The sequence below is a fragment of the Sebastes umbrosus genome, chromosome 10 (assembly GCF_015220745.1).
Source record: "Sebastes umbrosus isolate fSebUmb1 chromosome 10, fSebUmb1.pri, whole genome shotgun sequence".
NCBI classification, from domain to species: domain Eukaryota; kingdom Metazoa; phylum Chordata; class Actinopteri; order Perciformes; family Sebastidae; genus Sebastes; species Sebastes umbrosus.
In genome coordinates, this window is record NC_051278.1 from 11,685,048 (window position 1) to 11,707,007 (window position 21,960).

The following is a 21,960-nucleotide window of genomic DNA, read 5'->3' on the forward strand; positions in this document are numbered from 1 at the left end:
CGTGAAAGTTAGTGTTTCCGGTGCGCACTTGAACGCAGCAGTAGCGTTTGCTGAACTCGTGTTGAGCAGAGCGCCGCCTCACTTCACCACCTCACCAACTCAGCGACTACAACAATGAGTGTCTGAGCAAGCATGTACCGGCTAGTTTGAATTGAAGTTTACTTCAGTAAAACTGCCCCGTTATATTCACTATATGTGCTCATCGGGTGAGTCTCCACTTTTGAACTGTCAACATCAAGAGTTTGTATGTCCTAGTTTAGAAAAATACGAACCAGCTAGAGGAGATTGAACGTGGTTCTCACTGAACAGTTCTGCAGCTGTTGCATGACACCTCAGAGAGTTCACTTACTGCAGTTTTTCCATGTGCATGATCATCTTCTTGCCTCTCATGTGTTTTTGCCTTGCAGAGGTTTGTCCAAAGCACTGTTTTAAATGGAGCTAGAGGACCAATGGTGGAAAGGACAACTCGCTGCAGACATTTATCAGGCACTACGATACAAAGTGAGTGACTAAATCAGTTCAGTGATTGCTGACAAAACACACACACTGGAGCCAACCATGGAAATAACTTACCTGTTTTTAATCTTGTGTCATGCCTACATTTTGTGGATAACATATTGTCTTTGTTTCATGTTACTTTATTTATTTATTTATTTATTTATTTATTTATTTATTTATTAATTAATTTATGCCACCCCCTCATGAATCTGTGTTATTTGTAGTGGATATATGTATGCTTTTAAAAAAAATATATAAATCTGATGATAAATTGGTAGATAAGTCAGTTCTAAATTAAATGCATAACATAAACACACTTTTTTTATGAGATCCCTTCATTTTTTTATTTATTTATGCCACCCCCTCATGAATCTATGTTCTTTATAGATGATATCTGTCTGTTTTTTTTGTTTTGTTTTTTAAATCTGATGATAAATTGGTAGATAAGTCAGTTCTAAATTAAATGCCTTACATACCTTTTTTTTATGAGAATCCCTTTATTTATTTATGCCACCCCCTCATAAATCTGTGTTCTTTGTATTGGATATCTGTATGTTGTATGTTATTTTAAATCTGATGATAAATTGGTTCAGTTCAAAATTTAAATGCATAATATAAACAAACCTTTTTTTATGAGAATCTCTTAATCTTTATTTTTTAATTATTATAGTTAATTAATTATTGTCTTTATGCCCCCTAATCTGTGTCCTTTTGTAGTGGATATGTGTTTGTGTGTGTGTGTTGTTTTTTTTGTGGCAGATACCAATTAAACAGATAAAATAATCTGAAGATAAATTGGTAGATAAGTCATTACTAAATTAAATGCATAACATAAACAATTTTTATGAGAATACCTTCATTATTATTTTTAGTTAGTTAGTTAGTAAGTTATTGTCTTTATGCAAGCCCCCCCAATCTGTGTTCTTTGTAGTGGATATATGTTTGTGTGTTTTTTTGGCAGATACCAATTAAACTGATAACATAATCTGGTGATAAATTGGTATATAAATCAGTTCTAAATTAAATGCATAACATAAACAAATCTTTTTTTTTTATGACAATCCCTTCCTTATTTTTTATTTATTTATTTATTTTTGTCTTTATACCTGTGGTGATCAATTGGTAGATTAGTTATAAATTAAATACCTAACATAAACAAAAATAATCCCTTCATTATTCTTTATTTCTTATTATTATTATTATTTTTATTAATTGAAGAATGCCCAAAATAGATTTTGCTGTTCAAATATATATATATATATATATAAACAATATTATATAGATATTTTTATATAGTTTCTATCACAATATTAGCTAAGCCTATATTTATTTCTTTTTTAAATTTAATTTCACTTAAAACTGTTATGTTATTTTGCACTCAAGTTCTTAAAATGAGAAAGTACTCAGTACTTTCATTTGTCAAGTATTAAATTCACAGAGTATACAAAAATAGGCTTTTTATTATTATTATTATTATTATTATTATTTCATATAGATGATTTATAACTACATTTTATGACTATTTATTTATTGAATTACCAGAAAACCTGCTGTATCATGATATATATATATATATATATATATAGTTAACGAGATATAAAATGACCTATATCGTAATAGAAGGTTTTGGCCACGTCGCCCAGCCCTACTCTCTGGTGGACAAAATTATGTAGTGAAGACACTGTTTCTGAATTATGTCAAGCACATTTTGGTGTTTCTACACTGCAGTGTCTTGTTACTTCCCAGCCAAATTGTGCCGATATCAACATATCTATGATCAGTTACGGCCCAGACCAATTTATCAGTCTTGCTCTAGTTAGTTAGTTAGTGCATGACCATCAAGTCCTGTGTGTTCTGAGATCTCAAACACAACATGTTGTCTTAACAGGAGCTCAAGTTACCGTCCTACAAAGGCCAGTCCCCTCAGCTCAACTTGAGACGATACTTTGCCGACCTCATCGCCATCGTCAGCAACCGCTTCAGGCTGTGTCCTGCCGCCCGACACCTGGCCGTCTACCTGCTGGACCTCTTCATGGACCGCTATGACGTCTCGGTGCAGCAGCTCCACATGGTCTCACTCTCATGTCTTCTTTTGGCCAGTAAGTTTGTAACTGACCTCACACTCAACACACATATGTGACCGTTTCTGGTTTCTGCATGTGGTGTGATGGTTTTTCTTCCTCATTGCAGGTAAATTTGAGGAAAGGGAGGACCGGGTGCCCAAGCTGGAGACCCTGAACAACCTGGGCTGCATGAGCTCCATGAACCTGGTCCTGACCAAGCAGGGTTTACTGCACATGGAGCTGCTACTGCTGGAAACCTTCCAGTGGAACCTGTACCTCCCTACAGCCGCCCATTTCATAGAGTACTACCTATCTATTGCCGTCCAAGAGGGAGACCTGCATGATGGCTGGCCTATGACCTGCATGGACAAGACCAAACTATACATGGCCAAGTATGCTGATTACTTCCTGGAGGTTTCCTTGCAAGGTAAGTTGCATTTAATGTCATGGTTGCATCTAAATGTTTAAGGTATATGGACCTCTTAGTCTTACAGATGGCCCTCAATGTGGGATCAGAAGACGTACAACTAGGGTGCTTGAAGCAGTTGGGTCAGGTCCCAAAGTTGGAGAAAAGTTCAGTTTAACTCAATTTAAATCGAAAGAAATGAAATGCTGAAACAAATGTTATAATGTCGTCTTTTCAAGCTGATTATTTTATGCAAATGTTGATTATTTTATTCGATCAATCAGTGGTTGTTTGGTCTATAAAATGGTGAAAAATGTCGATCAGTGTTTCCCAAAGCCCAAGATGACGTCCTCAAATGTCTTGTTTTGTCCACAACTCAAAGATATTCAGTTTACTGTCATAGAGGAGTAAAGAAACCAGAAAATATTCACATTTAAGAAGCTGGAATCAGAGAATTTTGACTTTTTTTTTTCTTAAAAAAAATGCTCAAACCGATTATCAAAATAGTTGCAGATTAATTTAATAGTTGACAACTAATCATTTCAGCTCTACATTTAATATATTTAAATGTGTGGCTTAAAGTTGGCTTAAACAACAACTAGGGAGATATCAACAAGTAAATGTAGCTTTATTTAAGGCTAGCCGTGTCCATCTCACTATCTAGCTTTCACTTCATGTGGCTCTTTTGTTTTAGCTGTCTAGTTTGCTGTCTTTCTGTGGCGACGGCAGCTTTGACAGACTACAAATTACGCATATTTTATATGCTGTTTTATGAAAATGTTTGTCATAATAGTTTATACATCAAAAAGTTAGATTGGCCATAACATTTTGACCTATTATGAAGTTACTGCGTTTCAGTTTTTCACTGCATGTGTTGATGGATTGCTGTTTTCTTTCTTCCTCTCAGATCATGTGTTTCTGTGTTTCGCCCCCTCGCTGATATCTGCTGCGTGCGTGGCCACCTCCCGCCTCATCCTCCACCTGTCCCCGACATGGCCGCCCCGCCTGCAGCGCCTCACGGGCTACACGTGGGACAGCCTGGTCCCGTGTACCGAGAAACTACTCATGTGTGTATCCGTCTATAGCTCGCATGATGCCGTACATGCTCGTTGACAGCTAGTAAAAATGACTGTAGTCGCCAAGGACGATCAAGCGTGCAGGAATTCATGGATACTGACAGCACAATGCATGGCGCCACATTACACACGGACAATAGGATCTCATAGACAGTGCAAGCAGACAGTAGCGTATACATTTCACGCTTCACATTCAACACACCTTACAGCGCTGAATCTTTTCACTAACCGCCAGTGCAACTCTTTGTTCCTATTTTCCTATAGGGCACATGACAGTGATGTCAAAGAGGCCAACAAGCAGAAGTGCCAGCAGCCCGGCCAGCAGCAGCAGACGGTGTTCCACGGTTCAGGCCAGACAGCCACCGTGGCCCAGTACCTGCACCGGCCCAGCGTGCAGTTTCCCCCCCAGCAGGCTCCCCAGCCAGGCCTGGCTCCAAACCTCAGGCCCACCTCCTACCTCAGCCACTCCGCCGCCAGCCTGCAGCCTCCCAACGCCAACAACGCCCAGGCCATCACCGCCTCACAGGATCCAAAGTCCAGCATTCCCAACAGGGCTTACCAAGTCAGCATGCACTATACCTGCGCCGCTCCGTGCTTCGACAGATGATGGAGTTTCAGGATGTGGAGAGGAAGAGATGAGAGATGTGTCTCACTGAAGGAAGAAGTTTTTAATTTGGAGAGACTTTATGAGATTGGTACAGCACTTTGAACCAACGTGCAATATGCGTACTGTAATTTTCTGTGGAGAGCCTGCATTAAGATTATTTTTGTTTTGTTTGAGATATATTGGGTATGAATGTTGTTGTGAGGCGGCTAGAGGCAGAGTTTGCACCCACTAGTGTCACTGTAGAATTTAGCTGCAGACCAAAAGTATTTATTTGAGCCAAATTACCTCAGAAGTATTGAATGTTTAAATACCTCACGCCTATAGCCTTTAAGATATAAGGGCAGTTACAAAAAATGACTTATGTTAGTTTGTGGTTGAGATTAGCGAACACAGTTTGTGTAGGTGTTCTGTACCTCGAACTTTTCTTTCTTTCTTTCTTTCTTTTTTTTTGATGTCATTTGTAAAACTAAGAAAAAAGATGCTCCTCTAGATGTCACAACTTATTTGCAGAGATAATTGTTGCTCTTCTTCTATACACAGAGAATTCCAGTCAGTGCTGTGCACTTCTACGATGATAGTTTTAAATAAAATACAAATCTGTGTTAGTTGAACTGAGATTTTTGTCCGGTTTATTTCTATAATGCTGCCTTTCTATTGAAATCCTTAGACATGGGTGATTGAGGACATCAACTTGGAGAAAACTGGACGTGCTGCAGTAACCAAACTTCATCTTTTAGGCGTCTCAAACATCCACTGCAGCTGAAATATATGAGAGCTTTTTTTTCAAGAATATATTTATTACATTTTCCATAAAAAAAAAAAACAGTTCAGAAATGACATGACAAATAAAATGAGTATGTAACAGTTTAACAGTGAGAAATAAAGAAAGTCAATGGGCATTATATCCATCCCCAGCCCTCACCGCCCTAACATAGAGAGGCCACGTTAAATAAATCAATATAAACTAATAGCAAGGTTACAGGAAAACTGATTTGCCGTAAAGAAGGTACAGAGAAACCTTTGTAATATGGAAGATGACAGTGTAGGTACAATATATGCTAAGTGAGGGTCCCAAACTCTAGAAAGTGTCCGAGGAGTGAAGCAAACATGAAATGTATTCCCTGGGATTACACTCCATTATGAGATTATGCCAAGATGTTTTTGTTGGAGCAGCATCCTTTATCCAAAAAAAGCCAAATATTCTTCCTGGTCCGAGCTGATTTTTGATTTTGTGTGATCAGGAGACCTCAACAATGACAGGGTGGGGTTGGATTTTGGGTGCCTGTGGACCAGTGGGTCTCAAAGGTGGATATTATGGCAAGGCTATTGTGTTAGATTGTACAGGTGTACCTAATAAAGTCACCTCTGATAGTATATCTAGTAGGCAGGTTTCAGGTGCTTGTCAGGAGAATGGAAAAATACCTGTCAACTTCTGCGGGTGTTTTTGTACACCTGTCATTTTGGATGTTTTAAAATACATTGTACTTGTTCAGCAGGTGAGATAGAGACTGATGAGGTCTGGAACCAGCAGCAACAGCAGCCAGTTAATAAAAAACACGTAATATCCAGACCAGCTGTAAGTAAGGTTTTCCCAGGGCTGACCATGAACTGCAGCGTTCCCGGTGCATGTCTGTCATTCCCCATCACATTCTCTTCCTCTTTAATTCATGCTATCTTCCCACTGTTGGTGATTTAATAAACTCACAAAATGCCCAGAAACAGCTAAAGCAAAGCATCATAAATGACAACTGAAAGGAAGAAAAACAGCATTTACTGCCATCAACAGTTTATATCTGGTGTCATGGCGACCCACAGTCTGCAGAGGGCAGCATGTGCCACACTTCTGTTGATGCTTCACAGCTCTATTATATTCCTGCATGAGGGCTGTCTCTCTCTCTCTGAAGAAAAAAAGCTTTACTGAAGTTTTCACCTCATATTCTGGACTATAATAGCATCATGAAATCATACCTGCAGTGTGTGTGTTTCAACACTTGTCTTGGCTGCTAATGTGTTAAGGACTTAGCCTCTTTATAATCCCCAAAATGAGCCTCTGATATACGAAAGGTCAGCTGTCGTGCACGGATACATTCTCACAGTTCACACTTGTTTTCTAGGCTCTGTACTTGGAAAATGAATAAGCCAAATATTCCTGAAGTAGCGCCAGCACTTCTGATTCTTACCACTTATTGCATACAGCCACCGCTTGAGTCTAGGTACGCACCGCCTGAAAACAACTGTGTTTGCTCAGTCTATGTTGATTTAACTCACTGTACTTCAAGGTGACCTATTACCTCATCATTGGAGCTAAATAAATGCAGTCTTGCCCACACATTATAGGACTTGCTTTTGCTATTCCTTCTCGTTGTTCAATGTTATCTCTAGGCATACAGATATCATATTTTCACTTGGTTTTATTGTAGCAAATATGCAATATATTTGTGTACAATTTTATTTGTATAAATAGCTACATAAAAAGTGTTTTTATTAACCAAAATACATTTATGGACAAACTGTGGAAATGTATGTTGTATGTAATGCATACAAAAATACACTTGAAGTGGGATATATTACCAAGATATGCTTATAATATAAATATATCCAAGACGCATGCAATGATCATGTCATGAAATGCTGCTGAATTAGGGTGTTGGCACTTTTTTTGGTCCAGTTCAGGCACTATATTCTAGTATATTACCGCTGTGTACCTCTGAGGTGAACCACATGCCCCCACTACCCTGGTTATATAACATCTGAATCAATTTGTTTCTCCTCCACTCCAACATTTTGTTTATTCAACTCTGAGGTTGCATTCGTGGTTATACTTTTCTTGATTGATTCTGATTAAAGTCATTTCCTGCTATACAACGATGTGGTCAGGATATAAACCTCTAATGCACTCCTGATTCCTACATGTCACCATGTGGTGGAGCTACTGAAATAGCATTTCCGCTGTGGGGTTATACGCTGCAGAGCTTCCTGTGGAGGAGGAAGCAGATTGATGAACCTGTGTGGTGACGACCGAAGTCTTTCTCAGCCAAACATTGCTGTTCAGTGGCCAAACCAGTAGGTGGATCAAGATGTGTATGAAGTCATCCAGGAAGCTCACTGTATCCTCCTGTGTCCGGGTACAAGCCAACAAGCAGAGCAGCTGACACACCTTTCAAAACACATATTGGTTCAGCGTTTTTGTCTTGTGACTTCACTTGTATGTGATGCAGGAAAACCACAATGAACAAGGATGGAGGAATTAAAGTCATCCCAACAGGCAGGGTGGGTTGAGTCACTTCTCAATGAGACTATAAGCATGACATCTCAATAACTTATGAACATTTTTTTAATTCCCAGACAAAGTTCAGGAGAAAAGCAGTAAATGAAATAAGTTAAAGGACTTTCACATACTTTTATGTGGTTGCTAAAATCTGAAAAAAAAAACGACCGCCCACTTATCCATCTGTTACTCCATGAATACTAAAAGCTCTGACACGATTTGGCAAATTGCATCGTCCGTATTCAGAATGTTCATTTATGAATGTAATAAACAGAGCGATATAATCCTTTTGATAAATTAGGGCGACCTTGGAAAGAACTTGAGTTCACTGATCAGCCTCAGAGCATGAATGTTCAGTAAACCTGTCACTAGCAATTAAACACCCAGTCCATCCATAAAAGTTTCTTTTTTTTTAAGAAATGTTGGTAATATAATTGGTCACACTGAGACGAGCTTGTGTTTTGTTCATTAATTGTCTCTTGATGACAGCAGTAACTTCCCCTCTAAATTCAGCATAACTGCGACCTTGGAATAATTTCCCTTACAAAAAAGAAGTATAATTCAAGTTTATTTTATGAAGTAAACGTAAGTAGTTTAAGTATAATCCCAAGTATACTTTGTGTAACAAGTAAACTAATATCAATGTCCTAGTACTGTAAGTGTACTACTTGAAAACTTCTTGGGACTAAATTGGCCCACTTTTTAGTTTATAAAAGTATACTTTTAGGTATACTTTCACTTGCACTTTCACTGAAGATAATTTAAATGATGACTATGACAAGAAGATTTACATCACTCTGGCTAAAACAAATGTGTTCACACTACAACAAGAAATATTACTTCTCCTATACCACTCATGCTAGACTATCCGAAATGGTGGTAGCTATACTGTTTGGTCTGAATATATTCTTTTTTTTCAATAAAATAAATGAATATAATTATTTTACAAATTGTGGTTTCAATTATATATTTTACACAATTTATCCATATGTTTTTTTATTTCACAATGTCTATGTTTATTCATTTATTTTTATTTTTTTTATTGTTTTTATTTTTTTTATTTATTTTTTTTTTTTTTATTTATTCATTTATTTATTTATTTACTCTGAGGTCACTGAAAAATGTCTGCCTAGACTGTAGTATACTTTATGTATACTGTTATGGTGTTGAAGCTCTTCTATAATCACCAGCATTTAAAGATATTGTAATAACAAGCTATGGTATGTCCTCTAACACATGAGGAGGTATTATTCAGGGCTTTACTAAATAATACTGTGTGATTTTGATGTGATAATATAACATGGGGAAGCTCAGTCTGGGAGTGACAACCACTCGAGGTTTAAACACGAATCAAATCAGAAAAAAAAAGTCATAATTTTTTTCTCTTCGCCGGCTGATGCATCCTCCTCCAGATTCATGAGCTCATTACACACAAAGCACCTCATAAAAACCACATTGTCCACCTTCTGAAGGAGGATGAATAAGCCCATTACATACATCCAGATGATAAATTGCATTCAAAGTTTTCGAAAATGCATTTTCTATCATTGCATTATGACAAGAACCTCTTTTTTTTTCTCTTCAGATTGGATGATCTATTTGCCTTCACTCTGATCAGAAGGCAGCCAGCATGAATATGTCATTGAGATCTCAGCAGTGTGTTCAAAGGGAGATGAAGAGGCCTGATTTGTTACACAATAGCAACATGCTGCTTGTGTCTGAGGAGATAGAAATTTTTGCAGATTTCATCTGACAGATGTCGGTATGTTTTATGCTTAGCTCCCAGTAATATTTCGTCTGTTTTCACTTTTTTTCCATTTCACTGTCTGTCTTCTTGTTGAAAATGTGCTTCAGCTAAAAAACTTCAATCCAAAGTTATTTGATCAGAATAAAACGCAAATATCACGTTTCATTTCCACATATTTTGTTACTGAAGCTATGTTTATTTTTAAACATGTTTTTCAAGCCTTTTCCAGATTCTGCAGCCCGATTCACTGACATCAGTGGGTGAAGCACGGCTCAGCCTCATCATTGCCAGCTCTGAAATAAATGTGCTCAATATAAATATGATGTAGCTTGTGCTGCAAGCCGTCAGTTGCACCTGATATCAGGGCCGCTTTGCTCATTTTCTGCAATACTCTGCAGTACTGAACAAGCATTATGATCTATGATGAAAGCAGAGTAGTAGGTGACAATAAGCCCAGCTATGTTCAGGTCAAGCTGCTACTTTAAAGGGGACATGTCATTCTCATTTTCAGGTTCATACTTGTATTTTGGGTTTTTACTCACATGCTTTAATGTTCAAAAAACACGTTATTTTTCTCATACTGTCTGTCTGAATATACCTGTATTCACCCTCTGTGTGAAATGCTCCGTTTTAGCACCTGACTCTTTCCTGAAAAAGCCCAGTCTGCTCTGATTGGCTTGCAATAAAATTATGGTGCATCTTTGCAAAGGTAGTTCTCAACCTGTGGGTGATATAATAGGCTTGTTCGAGATGAACTGAGCCTAGTAAACGAGATCAGGCGTCAGCAGCAGGGAGCGGTGACAAAAAGCTGCAGTCAAGTCAGACAGTTTCCAGCAGCCCGGCTCTAAAAACTTCGGCCGCCTCGATCTCGTGACCACATGTGCATGACGTCAGAGCAAGGTGGGATCAAGTCGGACACAAATCTAACTGGCATGCATTGTGCACCGGCCTGGCTCATCTCGAATGAGCCTACTGCATACTAATGAGCCTACATGTGACATAGGAAGGGGAGCCAAACCTGAATGGCTCGTAGAATCACAGGTTTTCTGATCTAGACAGCCCCAAAAGAAATGTACTGGGTTGTCTGATTTCACAGCACTCCAGATACCCAAATGTACTGTATGTGCATAGGCACTGAAAAAGTGGGTTTTTAATGATATGTCCCCTTTAATACTGCAGTCTATATTGAACATATGTATATTACTATACAGTTGTTATCTTAAAGCGTCAGAAAATGGGTGTAAAAAATATCAAGCATATGTGACAAAACCACCTCCTAACAAATCTCCCTTTAAATTAGCCTACTGTGTTTTTACTAAATGAAAAACAGGTTAATCACATCTGTTTCTAATTTTAGAAAAGCATATTGTAGTTTATTAATACGACAGTGCATTGTCACCTATTTAGATTCTACGCTTTGCATAGCCCTGAAGAGATGAAGAGGATTTACTGTAATGTAAATGTGAACATACACATAGCACTCCAAACTGCAGAGCACTGTGCTTATTTTAGACATTGCATAACAATGTTTCATAACCAAAACTCTGAACACAGACAGGATGCTCATTATGTGATAAAATCATTTCTAATTCTTTAGAAGCCGCTCTACGCTGATGTGATGCTTTCGTAACGCGATGTAGAAGATATCAGATGCAACTCTGTCATCTCAACAGGGAACCTGAAAGAAGAGGTCAGGCTCACTTCTTTAAGGTTCTCTTTTACTGTTCGTCCACTGTAGAATATGGGGTTGATCCCATGCATGCTGTGTTTTCTCCTGCTGCATATGACAGCCTCAGATAGTTTGCGTTTTCATTAATATCAAGGATATAACTTTGGATATTTTGCAGACTTTAAAATTGCAGTTTTCAAGTGTTCTCAACCTGTGAATTCAACAAAAACCTGGTTACGCTTCAAGAACACGCTGGCAGTTATTACATTTATTTCTAAATCACATTGCTGGAAGAGAAGAAATACACCTTCAAATAATACAGGTCACGTTGTACTTATAATATTCATTCAGCACATTTATTGCAGAAAATAGGACTCCTCCTTCGAGATGCTGATGAGAAAGAAATAAAAGGCAATGACATAAAAATCTTCCAATATAAAAGACCATGAAATATTATGAGGACAGACTGAGAAAGGTCACCCATTGTATTGCAGGCAATACAACTGTTGTCCATTGAATTGCCTGCATATTTACCCTGCTGGTTAATCCCACTTAATACCACCTAAACAATAGCTATCTGAAACACTAAGCATGATTAACCTTTGCTGAATGCTGGTTGTGTTTTATTTATTTTTTTGCCAAAATATGATTATTTGCCATTCTTAACGCAGGGCTATGGGTAAATTCTCTGTTTGAATCTGACAAGGAAGCTTTTCAGGACCACGGTCAGTTCAGAGTTCATTTGCAAACTAATTGCAAGTAACATCAGCAAATAACACATATAGTGGAAATGCATGAACACATTAAATTTTAAGCTAAAAATAATTTGAGAGGATGTTAGAAGCAAATTCAGTTAGCAGTTAAATGATATCTTGGTTGCATATATATATATAGATAGATAGATAGATAGATAGATAGATAGATAGATAGATAGATAGATAGATAGATAGATAGTAACTTTATTGATCCCGAGGGAAATTCAAGTTTCCAGCATCACAGTTCCATAGTGCAAAACATGTTAGTAAAAAGGCAGTAAAAAAGTTAGTAGTGCAAAGTACAAAGTACAAGAAAATATACCAGATATAGAAATACAAGGAGATGAAGAAAGCTGTTAAAACTGAATATAGTGCAGGGTAACAGCTGAGATACAGGACTATTAAAAATGTGAATATAGTGCAAAAAGTGATATAGTGCTGAATAATAAAATATAGGAGATATACAGTAGAGACCAGGGGATTAAGAAATGTCAAATATGGAATATAGTGTGGGATGAGAACTGAGGTAGAAAGTTTTTTTTAAAATAGACTAAAGTGCAGAATAAAGCTGTACATGGCCCAACACATCACCGGGTGCGAGCTGCCCAGCCTGCAGGAGCTGTACACCCAGCGGTGCCTCAGGAAGTCCCTGAGGGTCATTAAGGACATCACACATCCCCACAACAGGCTGTTCTCACTCCTGCCCTCTGGTAGAAGATACAGGACCCCAGGACTCTCACCAGCAGACTGAGAAACAGTTTTTTCCCCCAGGCCATCAGACTTTTACATAGATAATTCATACGACACCTTCTCACACAAAAAGTACCTCAATCATATATCTTATACTGTATATACTGTATATGTTCGTAATATGCCCGTGTAAAAAGTATTTCCTTTTATAATTGTAATATAACTTATATGTAATATTTTTAATGGAGCTTCCCAGAAAAAAGCATTTCACACGATTATACTTTTATAATCGGCGTGACAATAAACATCTTGAATCTTGAATCTACATTATTGGTATAATACAGTAAAAAACAGTCTATAATGAGCATACATATATACATATATATGAGCATACACTCACGAACACACGTACACAGTTAGTAGTATTATTGTTGTATGTTTTAGATCCACTAATAGATCAACTAGAGCCACGTAAGATGCAACTATGCATCTAACACAGGGGTCAGCAACCTTTACTATCAAAAGAGCCATTTTAGGCACAAAAAAAAAAAGAAATCTGTCTGGAGTCGCAAAACATTTGAGCATTGTGATGAAGGCAACACAGTTTATAGTCTAAGTATATAATATATAAGTCTAATGCAGTGAGGGCCAAAGTGCAAATGTACTACAGAGTATTAGGGCCACATTGAGGGAAAAAACATCTGAGATTTCCAGCAAAAAGTCATAATATTACAAGAATAAAGTTGTAATATTACGAGAAAAAAATCATAATATTACCAGAAAAAAGTCTTAATATTACAAGAATAAATTTGTAATATTACAAGAATAACTTTGTAATATTACGATAATAAAGTCGTAATATTACGAGAAAAAAAGTCCTAACTTTATGAGAAAAAAAGTCTTAATATTACGAGAAAAAAGTCATAACTATATGAGAAAAAAAGTCATAACTTTACGAAAAAAAGAAAATAACACGTAAACTCACTACTTTATAATATTATGACTTTTTTCTCGTAATATTAAGACTTTTTTTCTCATAAAGTTAGAACTTTTTTTCTCGTAATATTATAACTTTATTCTTGAAATCTCAGATTTTTTTTTTTTCCTCAATGTGGCCCTAATACTCCGTCGAACCATAGACCCACAACAATGATAGATAAAAATGAAAATGTAAACAAAAAACAGTTATTCATTTCCATTTTTATAAATCCACAGGGAGCCACTGGAGAGGGGCTAAAGAGCCGCATGTGGCTCCGGAGCTGCAGGTTGCTTATCCCCTGACCTACAGCCACGTTAAGATGCAACTATTCATCAAACATGATTGAGAAATCATGTATTAAATCCCTCTTCTCTTTTCTCCTCTCCATTCGTTTCCTCTTTTTAAAGCTGCATTCTGATTGGCTCTCAGGACTATTAAAAATGTGAATATAGTGCAAAAAGTGATATAGTGCTGAATAATAAAATATAGGAGATATACAGTAGAGAACAGGGGATTAAGAAATGTCAAATATGGAATATAATGTGGGATGAGAACTGAGGTAGAGAGTTTTTTAAAAAAATTGACTAAAGTGCAGAATAAAGATGTACATTATTGGTATAATTCAGTAAAAAACAGTGTATAATGAGCATACCTATATACATATATATGAGCATACACTCACGAACACACGCACACAGTAAGTGGTATTTTTTAAAATATTTTAGATCATCAAATAGATCAACTAGATTCACCTAAGATGCAACTATTCATCAAACATGATTGAGAAATCATGTAATATATCCCTCTTCTCTTTTCTCCTCTCCATTCCTCTTTTTAAAGCTGCATTCTGATTGGCTCTCAGGACTATTAAAAATGTGAATATAGTGCAAAAAGTGATATAGTGCTGAATAATAAAATATAGGAGATATACAGTAAAGAACAGGGGATTAAGAAATGTCAAATATGGAATATAATGTGGGATGAGAACTGAGGTAGAGAGTTTTTTTTAAAAATTGACTAAAGTGCAGAATAAAGCTGTACATGGCCCAACACATCACCGGGTGCGAGCTGCCCAGCCTGCAGGAGCTGTACACCCAGCGGTGCCTCAGGAAGTCCCTGAGGGTCATTAAGGACATCACACATCCCTACAACAGCCTGTTCTCACTCCTGCCCTCTGGTAGAAGATACAGGACCCCCAGGACTCTCACCAGCAGACTGAGAAACCCCCAGGCCATCAGACTTTTAAATAGATAATTCATACAACACCTTCTCACACAAAAAGTACCTCAATCATATATCTTATACTGTATATACTGTATATGTTCTTAATGTATATGTTCTTAATATGCCTTGTACAAAGTATTTCCTTTTATAATTGTAGTATAACTTATTATTTTTAATGGAACTTCCCAGCAAAAAGCATTTCACTCGATTATACTTGTATAATTGGCATGACAATAAACATCTTGAATCTTGAATCTACATTATTGGTATAATACAGTAAAAAACAGTCTATAATGAGCATACATATATGCATATATATGAGCATACACTCACGAACACACGCACACAGTTAGTAGTATTATTAAAAATATTTTAGATCATCAAATAGATCAACTAGATTCACCTAAGATGCAACTATTCATCAAACATGATTGAGAAATCATGTAATACATCCCTCTTCTCTTTTCTCCTCTCCATTCCTCTTTTTAAAGCTGCATTCTGATTGGCTCTCCCGCGGATCGCTTCCAGCCAATCAGCGTCCGCCTGCTATGGAGGAAGGAATAAATGCAAGATGGCTCCTCATATAAAAACAGTCTTCTGGGTCGCCCTCGGCGTGCCACTAAATAACTCTTTACACCTCGTTAGGTTGAAATATCTATCCGCCAAGAGCTCCGAAGGGTGACTTCAGCTATAGATTGATGTGCGTGTGGTACTCGGCGACATTTCGTGGGAGGAGATACGGTAGAAACAAGAGGGGAGACGTTAGAAAGCCTTGTGTTGGTGGTCGGAGAGAAGCTCAGAGAGCTGGGCCTCGGCTAGCTGCTAACGAGCTAGTGACTTCATCTAGCTCCTGTTTAACAGCACAGAGAGGGAACAAGACTCACTTTACTGGTTCCTGTTGAATGTGGGGTGTGAAAGAGCATCTAATAAGTGACTATGGCTGTTTCAAGGTAAGATTGGCTCACTCTTTTTATCTGTTTTGCTCTCCCACCCTGGCTAATCTGCTAGCTTCTGATTTCATGAAGAATGGCCGACTAACGTTAGCCAGCAAAGCCTCTAACACAGTGTAATAGTGGTATAGTGTTCACTTTTATAGGCACTATTCATGGCATAGATTGTACAAGCAGGTGGCTACAGAAAGAGTTGTTTACAGCAGGTGCAAAAATGACATTTTGAGTGATTCACACTCCTCTGCTTGATGCTCTGCCCCTTAAAATACACATTAATCAACGTTATTGTGAAGTTGTGTCAGGAAATGTCAGCTTGCAAACACGAGATATATAACACCATCACTAAACAGTGTTCCTGTTCTTGTTATGGTAATTCCACGTGGTGTCTGTGGGCCTCTTTTGCATTACAAAGCAGACTCCTCTCTGTAGTTTAGTTTAAATCTTAGTGGTATATCTCTAAGCCACTCCACTTTGAGTGATTCACACTCCTCTGCTGATGCTCTGCCCCTTAAAATACACATTAATTAACTGTATTGTGTTTGGAAAAGTCAGCTTGCAAACACAAGATATACCACCATTGGCTACCTGTAGAGTTATATTCATGTTGGATAACCAGAACAGGAACACTGTTTAGTGACACAAGCATGTCAAGTGTTTGCAGCCTGTCCTCGATGTTAAAGTAAATTGGGTACATCTCTAATCCACTCCACTTTGAGTGATTCACACTCCTCTGCTTGATGCTCTGCCCCTTAAAATACACATTAATCAACATTATTGTGAAGTTTGTGTCAGGAAAAGTCATCTTGCAAACACGAGATATAAACCACCATTGGCTACCTGTGGAGTTATATTCATGTTGGTAACAAGAACACTGTTTAGTGACACATTTAAACACTCAAGCATGACAAATGTCAAGTGTTTGCAGCCTGTCCTCGATGCTAAAGTAAGTTGGGGTGATCTTTAACGTCTCTAAACATGCCAGATAATATTGTTTTGATGTTATGATAATTCCACGTGGTGTCCTCTTTTGCATAGCAGAGCAGACTTCAGTTTCATCTCTAATCCACTCCACTTTTAGTGATTCACACTCCTCTGCTGATGCTCTGCCCCTTAAAATACACATTCATTATTGTGAATTTGTGTCAGGAAAAGTCAGCTTGCAAACACGAGATATATATATATATATATATATATATATATATATATATATATATACACCACCATTGGCTACCTGTAGAGTTATATTCATGTTGGTAACAAGAACAGGAACACTGTTTAGTGACACAAGCATGTCAAATTGCAAGTGTTTGCAGCCTGTCCTCGATGCTAAATCTAAAAATATCTAGTAAAATATGACAGATAATATTGTTTTGATGTTTACTTGTCTGCAGTTCTTGTTATGATAATTCCACGTGGTGTCTGTGGGCCTCTTTTGCATAGCAAAGCAGACTCCTCTCTGTAGTTTAGCTTAAGTGTTAGTGGTACATCTCTAAGCCACTCCACTTTGAGTGATTCACACTCCTCTGCTGATGCTCTACCCCTTAAATTACAGATTAATTAACTGTATTGTGTTTGGAAAAGTCAGCTTGCAAACACAAGATATACCACCATTGGCTACCTGTAGAGTTATATTCATGTTGGATAACCAGAACAGGAACACTGTTTGTTTAGTGACACAAGCATGTCAAGTGTTTGCAGCCTGTCCTCGGTGCTAAAGTAAATTGGGTATATCTCTAATCCACTCCACTTTGAGTGATTCACACTCCTCTGCTTGATGCTCTGCCCCTTAAAATACAGATTAATTAACTGTATTGTGAAGTTGTGTTAGGAAAAGTCAGCTTGCAAACATGAGATATATATATACCACCATTGGCTACCTGTGGAGTTATATTCATGTTTAGTGACACATTTAAACACACAAGTATGTCAAATTGCAAGTGTTTGTGGCTTGTCCTCGATGCAAAATCTAAAAATATTTAGTAAAATATGCCAGATAATATTGTTTTGATGTTTACTCGGCTACAGTTCTTGTTATGATAATTCCACGTGGTGTCAGTGGGCCTCTTTTGCATAGCAAAGCAGACTCTAATCTCTAATCCACACCACTTTTAGTGATTCACACTCCTCTGCTGATGCTCTGCTTCTTAAAATACAGATTAATTAACGTTACCACCATTGGCTACCTGTGGAGTTATATTCATGTTGGTAACCAGAACACTGTTTAGTGACACATTTAAACACACAGGCATGTCAAGTGTTTGCAGCCTGTCCTCGATGCTAAAGTAAATTGGGGTGATCTTTTAAAGTCACTAAACATGCCAGATAATATTGTTTTGATGGTTGCAGTTCTTGTTATGATAATTCCACGTGGTGTCAGTGGTCCTCTTTTGCATAGCAAAGCAGACTCCTCTGTAGTTCAGCTTAAGTCTTAGTGGTACCTGGGTACATCTCTAATCCACTCCACTTTATTAATAGACTGCTAATGACCTCGGGGAAAGACCAGGTTCATTAGACAGGTTACCTTGGTGCAAAGCCAAACTATTAGTAATACATAATGGCTTTATCCATACAAATAAATGTCAAGTGTGTTGTCTTTTGAGAGCATTGACCATATAGATTAGAGCTGCATGGATTAGTCAACTATTAAATTTACTGCCAACTATTTTGATAAAGTAAAAAATCTCTGATTCCAACTCCTTAAATGTGAATATTTTCTGGTTTCTTTACTCCTCTATGACAGTAAACTGAATATCTTTGAGTTGTGGACAAAACAAGACATTCAAGGAAGTCTTCTTGGGCTTCGGGAAACACAGATTTTTCACCATTCTCTGACATTTTATGAACCAAACAAGTAGAGCTGACCCAAATGCTTTGAAGCTTTGACCATTGCCAAAGCATGTTATAATCAAGTATAAATCCCAAATAGCCCATGAAAAAAGGAATAATCCCACAACATTATTCACATTCAACATTCATTATTAGATATTCTCAGACAGATATCTGTGTTTGTTGTGTGTACAGTAGTTTGGCAGCACCACTGTACCGGGAACTGAAACAGGGCCAGCCCACGAAGCTTCGAATACCTTCGAATATTTCTCACCGAAGCTTCGAAGCCCAAAAAATTGTATTTGGAACAGCCCTACAAACAACTAATTGAGAAAAATAATCGACAATGAAAAGATTTAGATTTTATATTCTGGCCCTCTCATCAGGTTCAATCAGAAGTGGTCCTCCTTGCATATTATAGCACCAACATTTGGAGAACAGGAACCAGCATGTTGTTTGTTCAGTGAGGTCTGTAATGTTTCCGTTGACCTTTCTTTGTTTATTGTCACCTGTCTTTAGACTTGACCGTTTGTTTATCCTGCTTGACACCGGAACAACACCAGTAACCAGGAAAGCAGCAGCCCTGCAGCTTGGAGAAGTGGTCAAACTCCACCCTCATGAACTCAATAGCCTCCTATCAAAGGTGCGTTTGATAGCTTTGTCCAAACTCTTTCATGAGCCTCCATAAAATGATGTCAACCTGGGCAGGTTTGGCTGTCCCTGCTGCCAAATTTGTGAAATACTGGTAATGTCCAACAGTGTAATTCTTGCTGGTAGGTCAATGAGCTGCATATATTGGGCACAGATACACAGTTTTGTGTTGGTTGTTTTACTTGTCTCTTTCCTTCTCTTTTATAGGTCAAACAGTTGTAATTTAAATTGTATATGTAGTAAATTAAATCTATTTTCTGTCAATTACCAGGTCTTGACCTACCTAAGGAGTCCCAATTGGGACACTCGAATAGCAGCAGGCCAAGCTGTAGAGGCCATTGTGAAGAATATTCCTGGGTGGGACCCGGCGCCCAGGCCTAAAGAAGGTGAGCTTTTCTGTCAAATTTGAGTGATGTTAAAGGGATAGTTCTGGTTATTTGAAGTGGGGTTGTATGAGGTACTCATCCATAGTCGGTGTATTACCTACAATAGAAGGCGGTCGGCATGCCCCCAGTTTGGAGAAGCAGGCAGGAGTTACCGCATGTAAGCAAAGCAATGTACTTCTGTGGACGGGGCAGCAGTAAAACATATTTTAGACACCCAAAACAATCAATATCAGTTTAAGTGTACGCTATGTTTAGAATATTTCTGATGGGGAATTGAACTGAAAGCGAAACTTGTCTGTACTGTTTTTGTCAACGGAGTCTGGTGGCTTTTAAGAGAGCATAGATAAGTTTCAGTTCAGATCCCCGTCGGAAAGGGCTGTCTGACGGCAAGGTAAATTGGTGAAAATATTCTAAATATAGCGTACACTTAAACTGATATTGATTTATTTTAGGTGGGTCTTTGTTTTAGGTGGCTAAGTTTTGCTGCAGCCCCGTCCACAGCAGTACATTGCTTAGCTCCTGTGCTGTAACTCCTGTCTGTTTCTCCAAACTGGGTGCATGCGGACCGTTTTCTACTGTAGGTAATACACCGACTATGGATAAGTACCTCATACAACCCCACTTCAAAACACCCAAACTATCCCTTTAAAATGAGGCATATGTGCCAAATTAAACACGGGATTAGTAGTTTGTCTTCCCTTTTAGCATGTTAATGAAAAGGCTCAGGGCACTAATGTTTACCTTGGCTTTAGTTAAAAAAACCCATATGATCAGTGTGTCAGTTAATTGTGTGTGTGTGCTCTTTTACCTGGCAGTTAAGATATCTTACAGGGAACTTAGTGGCAGGAAATATTTGAAAAGTCAGCCAATTTGGATACAGGGCGAACTGATAACATACAGGTTTTGCTGTTCAAACACATAATGCCCTCTGTTGAACTGGAAAAGATCACCTCTACAGGTGATAGGTCCGGGTATAGTGTGATTTGACATTATTGTATTTTTGTCAAGCGTGGTCCCAAACTAACATTTGCAGAGTTAAAAAAGAAGGTCACATTGAGACACCAAAACAATAGGAAAATGATCAATACTTCCTCCTCTTTTGTTTGACAAACAATTAAATAATGCATTACAGTCATCACATGATGAGGACGAGTTATGAAAGAAAGCACCTTTAGGCCAGACGGAGCCCAGTTCCTCCACTTTGTCTCAGCAGGTTAAAGCCTGTTCTGTCTTCTCTCCGTGGTCACTTGTTGTATTTCAGTGTAGCCAAACACACAATTTAGATGTGACATGTTGTGATTTTCACTTGCCTCTATGATTATAAAATGGTGATTTGGAGCGCCTTAGTAGCCAAATGGTTACAGCGCATGCCACATAGCTGCAACGTCACCAGTAACCTTTGTTGCATGTTGTTTTCTGTCCGCCTCTTCATTGTCAACTGTCCCATAAATACAAAAACACCAAAAAATACATTAAAATGATGATTTAATCATGGCTCATAAATGCTACGTGTTAACCAAGGCTTACGTCGGCATTTCTTGGGCTGCTACATTGAGATCTTTTGATCAAATCTGTATTATTTTATCACAAACTGTGAACATAAACATTCATAAATATAGTTTAATGACAGCACCTGTGTTGTTTGTCATTGGTATCCAACAACATCTGTGAAGGCAAGCATCACTGGAAAAGCACAAGCTTGTTCTTGATGAAAGGCATTGGTGCGGATATGACCTCTGATTCACTAAATAGTTCGATGGAAAGATGTGCAGTTATGAGACTCTTTTTGTTTCTTCTTCGTAGAGTCATGTGAAGACTTGTCTCCAGAGGACTCCTCCTGTGATCGGTTGAGTTTCTATCACTTTGACATCTCCCGCCTACTCAAACACGGGGCCTCTCTGCTGGGATCTGCTGGGGCTGAGTTTGAGCTGCAGGATGACAAAACTGGTTTGTAGTGTTTTTTTTCTAGTTTTAGTTTGCAATACCCACGTTTACAAACCCACGTACACACAGATGGGGGGGGGGGGGGAAAGATTCATTGTTCGGGGCTGATCACACCAAGGCGCGTCGCGACAGGCACAGCTGCTTCAAAAACACCTTGGCAAAGTTGAGAATATTTTAACTTGTATATGCATCTAAAAACTTCTAGAAAAGCGCGACGCACG

General features: G+C 38.1%; 2 protein-coding genes across 3 annotated transcripts in view; both read left to right on the forward strand.

The window, feature by feature from the left end:
• Window positions 1-5,261, forward strand: ccnj (cyclin J). Its single transcript, XM_037781345.1, has 6 exons — window positions 1-206; window positions 408-501; window positions 2,387-2,597; window positions 2,689-2,988; window positions 3,875-4,034; window positions 4,308-5,261. Exons 2-6 carry the CDS (start codon window positions 433-435, stop codon window positions 4,648-4,650), a joined length of 1,083 nt encoding a protein of 360 aa, XP_037637273.1. The 5' UTR covers window positions 1-206; window positions 408-432; the 3' UTR covers window positions 4,651-5,261.
• A 10,285-nt stretch (window positions 5,262-15,546) lies between these two features.
• btaf1 (BTAF1 RNA polymerase II, B-TFIID transcription factor-associated) overlaps window positions 15,547-21,960 on the forward strand; it is a 28,384-nt gene continuing 21,970 nt past the window's right edge. The window contains exons 1-4 of one of the 2 annotated variants that reach the window (XM_037782581.1): window positions 15,547-15,932; window positions 19,278-19,401; window positions 19,681-19,795; window positions 21,599-21,742. In XM_037782581.1, coding sequence (XP_037638509.1) covers window positions 15,919-15,932; window positions 19,278-19,401; window positions 19,681-19,795; window positions 21,599-21,742 — 397 coding nt within the window. In that variant the 5' untranslated portion in view covers window positions 15,547-15,918. The remainder of the gene's footprint in view (window positions 15,933-19,277; window positions 19,402-19,680; window positions 19,796-21,598; window positions 21,743-21,960) is intronic. The other variant, XM_037782582.1, reaches the window with a different exon arrangement.

Excerpts from the sequence above, each read along its gene's own strand:
- ccnj (XM_037781345.1), top strand. The coding sequence starts at position 433 with ATGGAGCTAGAGGACCAATGGTGGAAAGGACAACTCGCTGCAGACATT. Across the intron at positions 2,598-2,688 it reads CTCATGTCTTCTTTTGGCCA|GTAAATTTGAGGAAAGGGAG; the intron begins GTAAGTTTGTAA and ends TCCTCATTGCAG. Across the intron at positions 4,035-4,307 it reads TGTACCGAGAAACTACTCAT|GGCACATGACAGTGATGTCA; the intron begins GTGTGTATCCGT and ends ATTTTCCTATAG.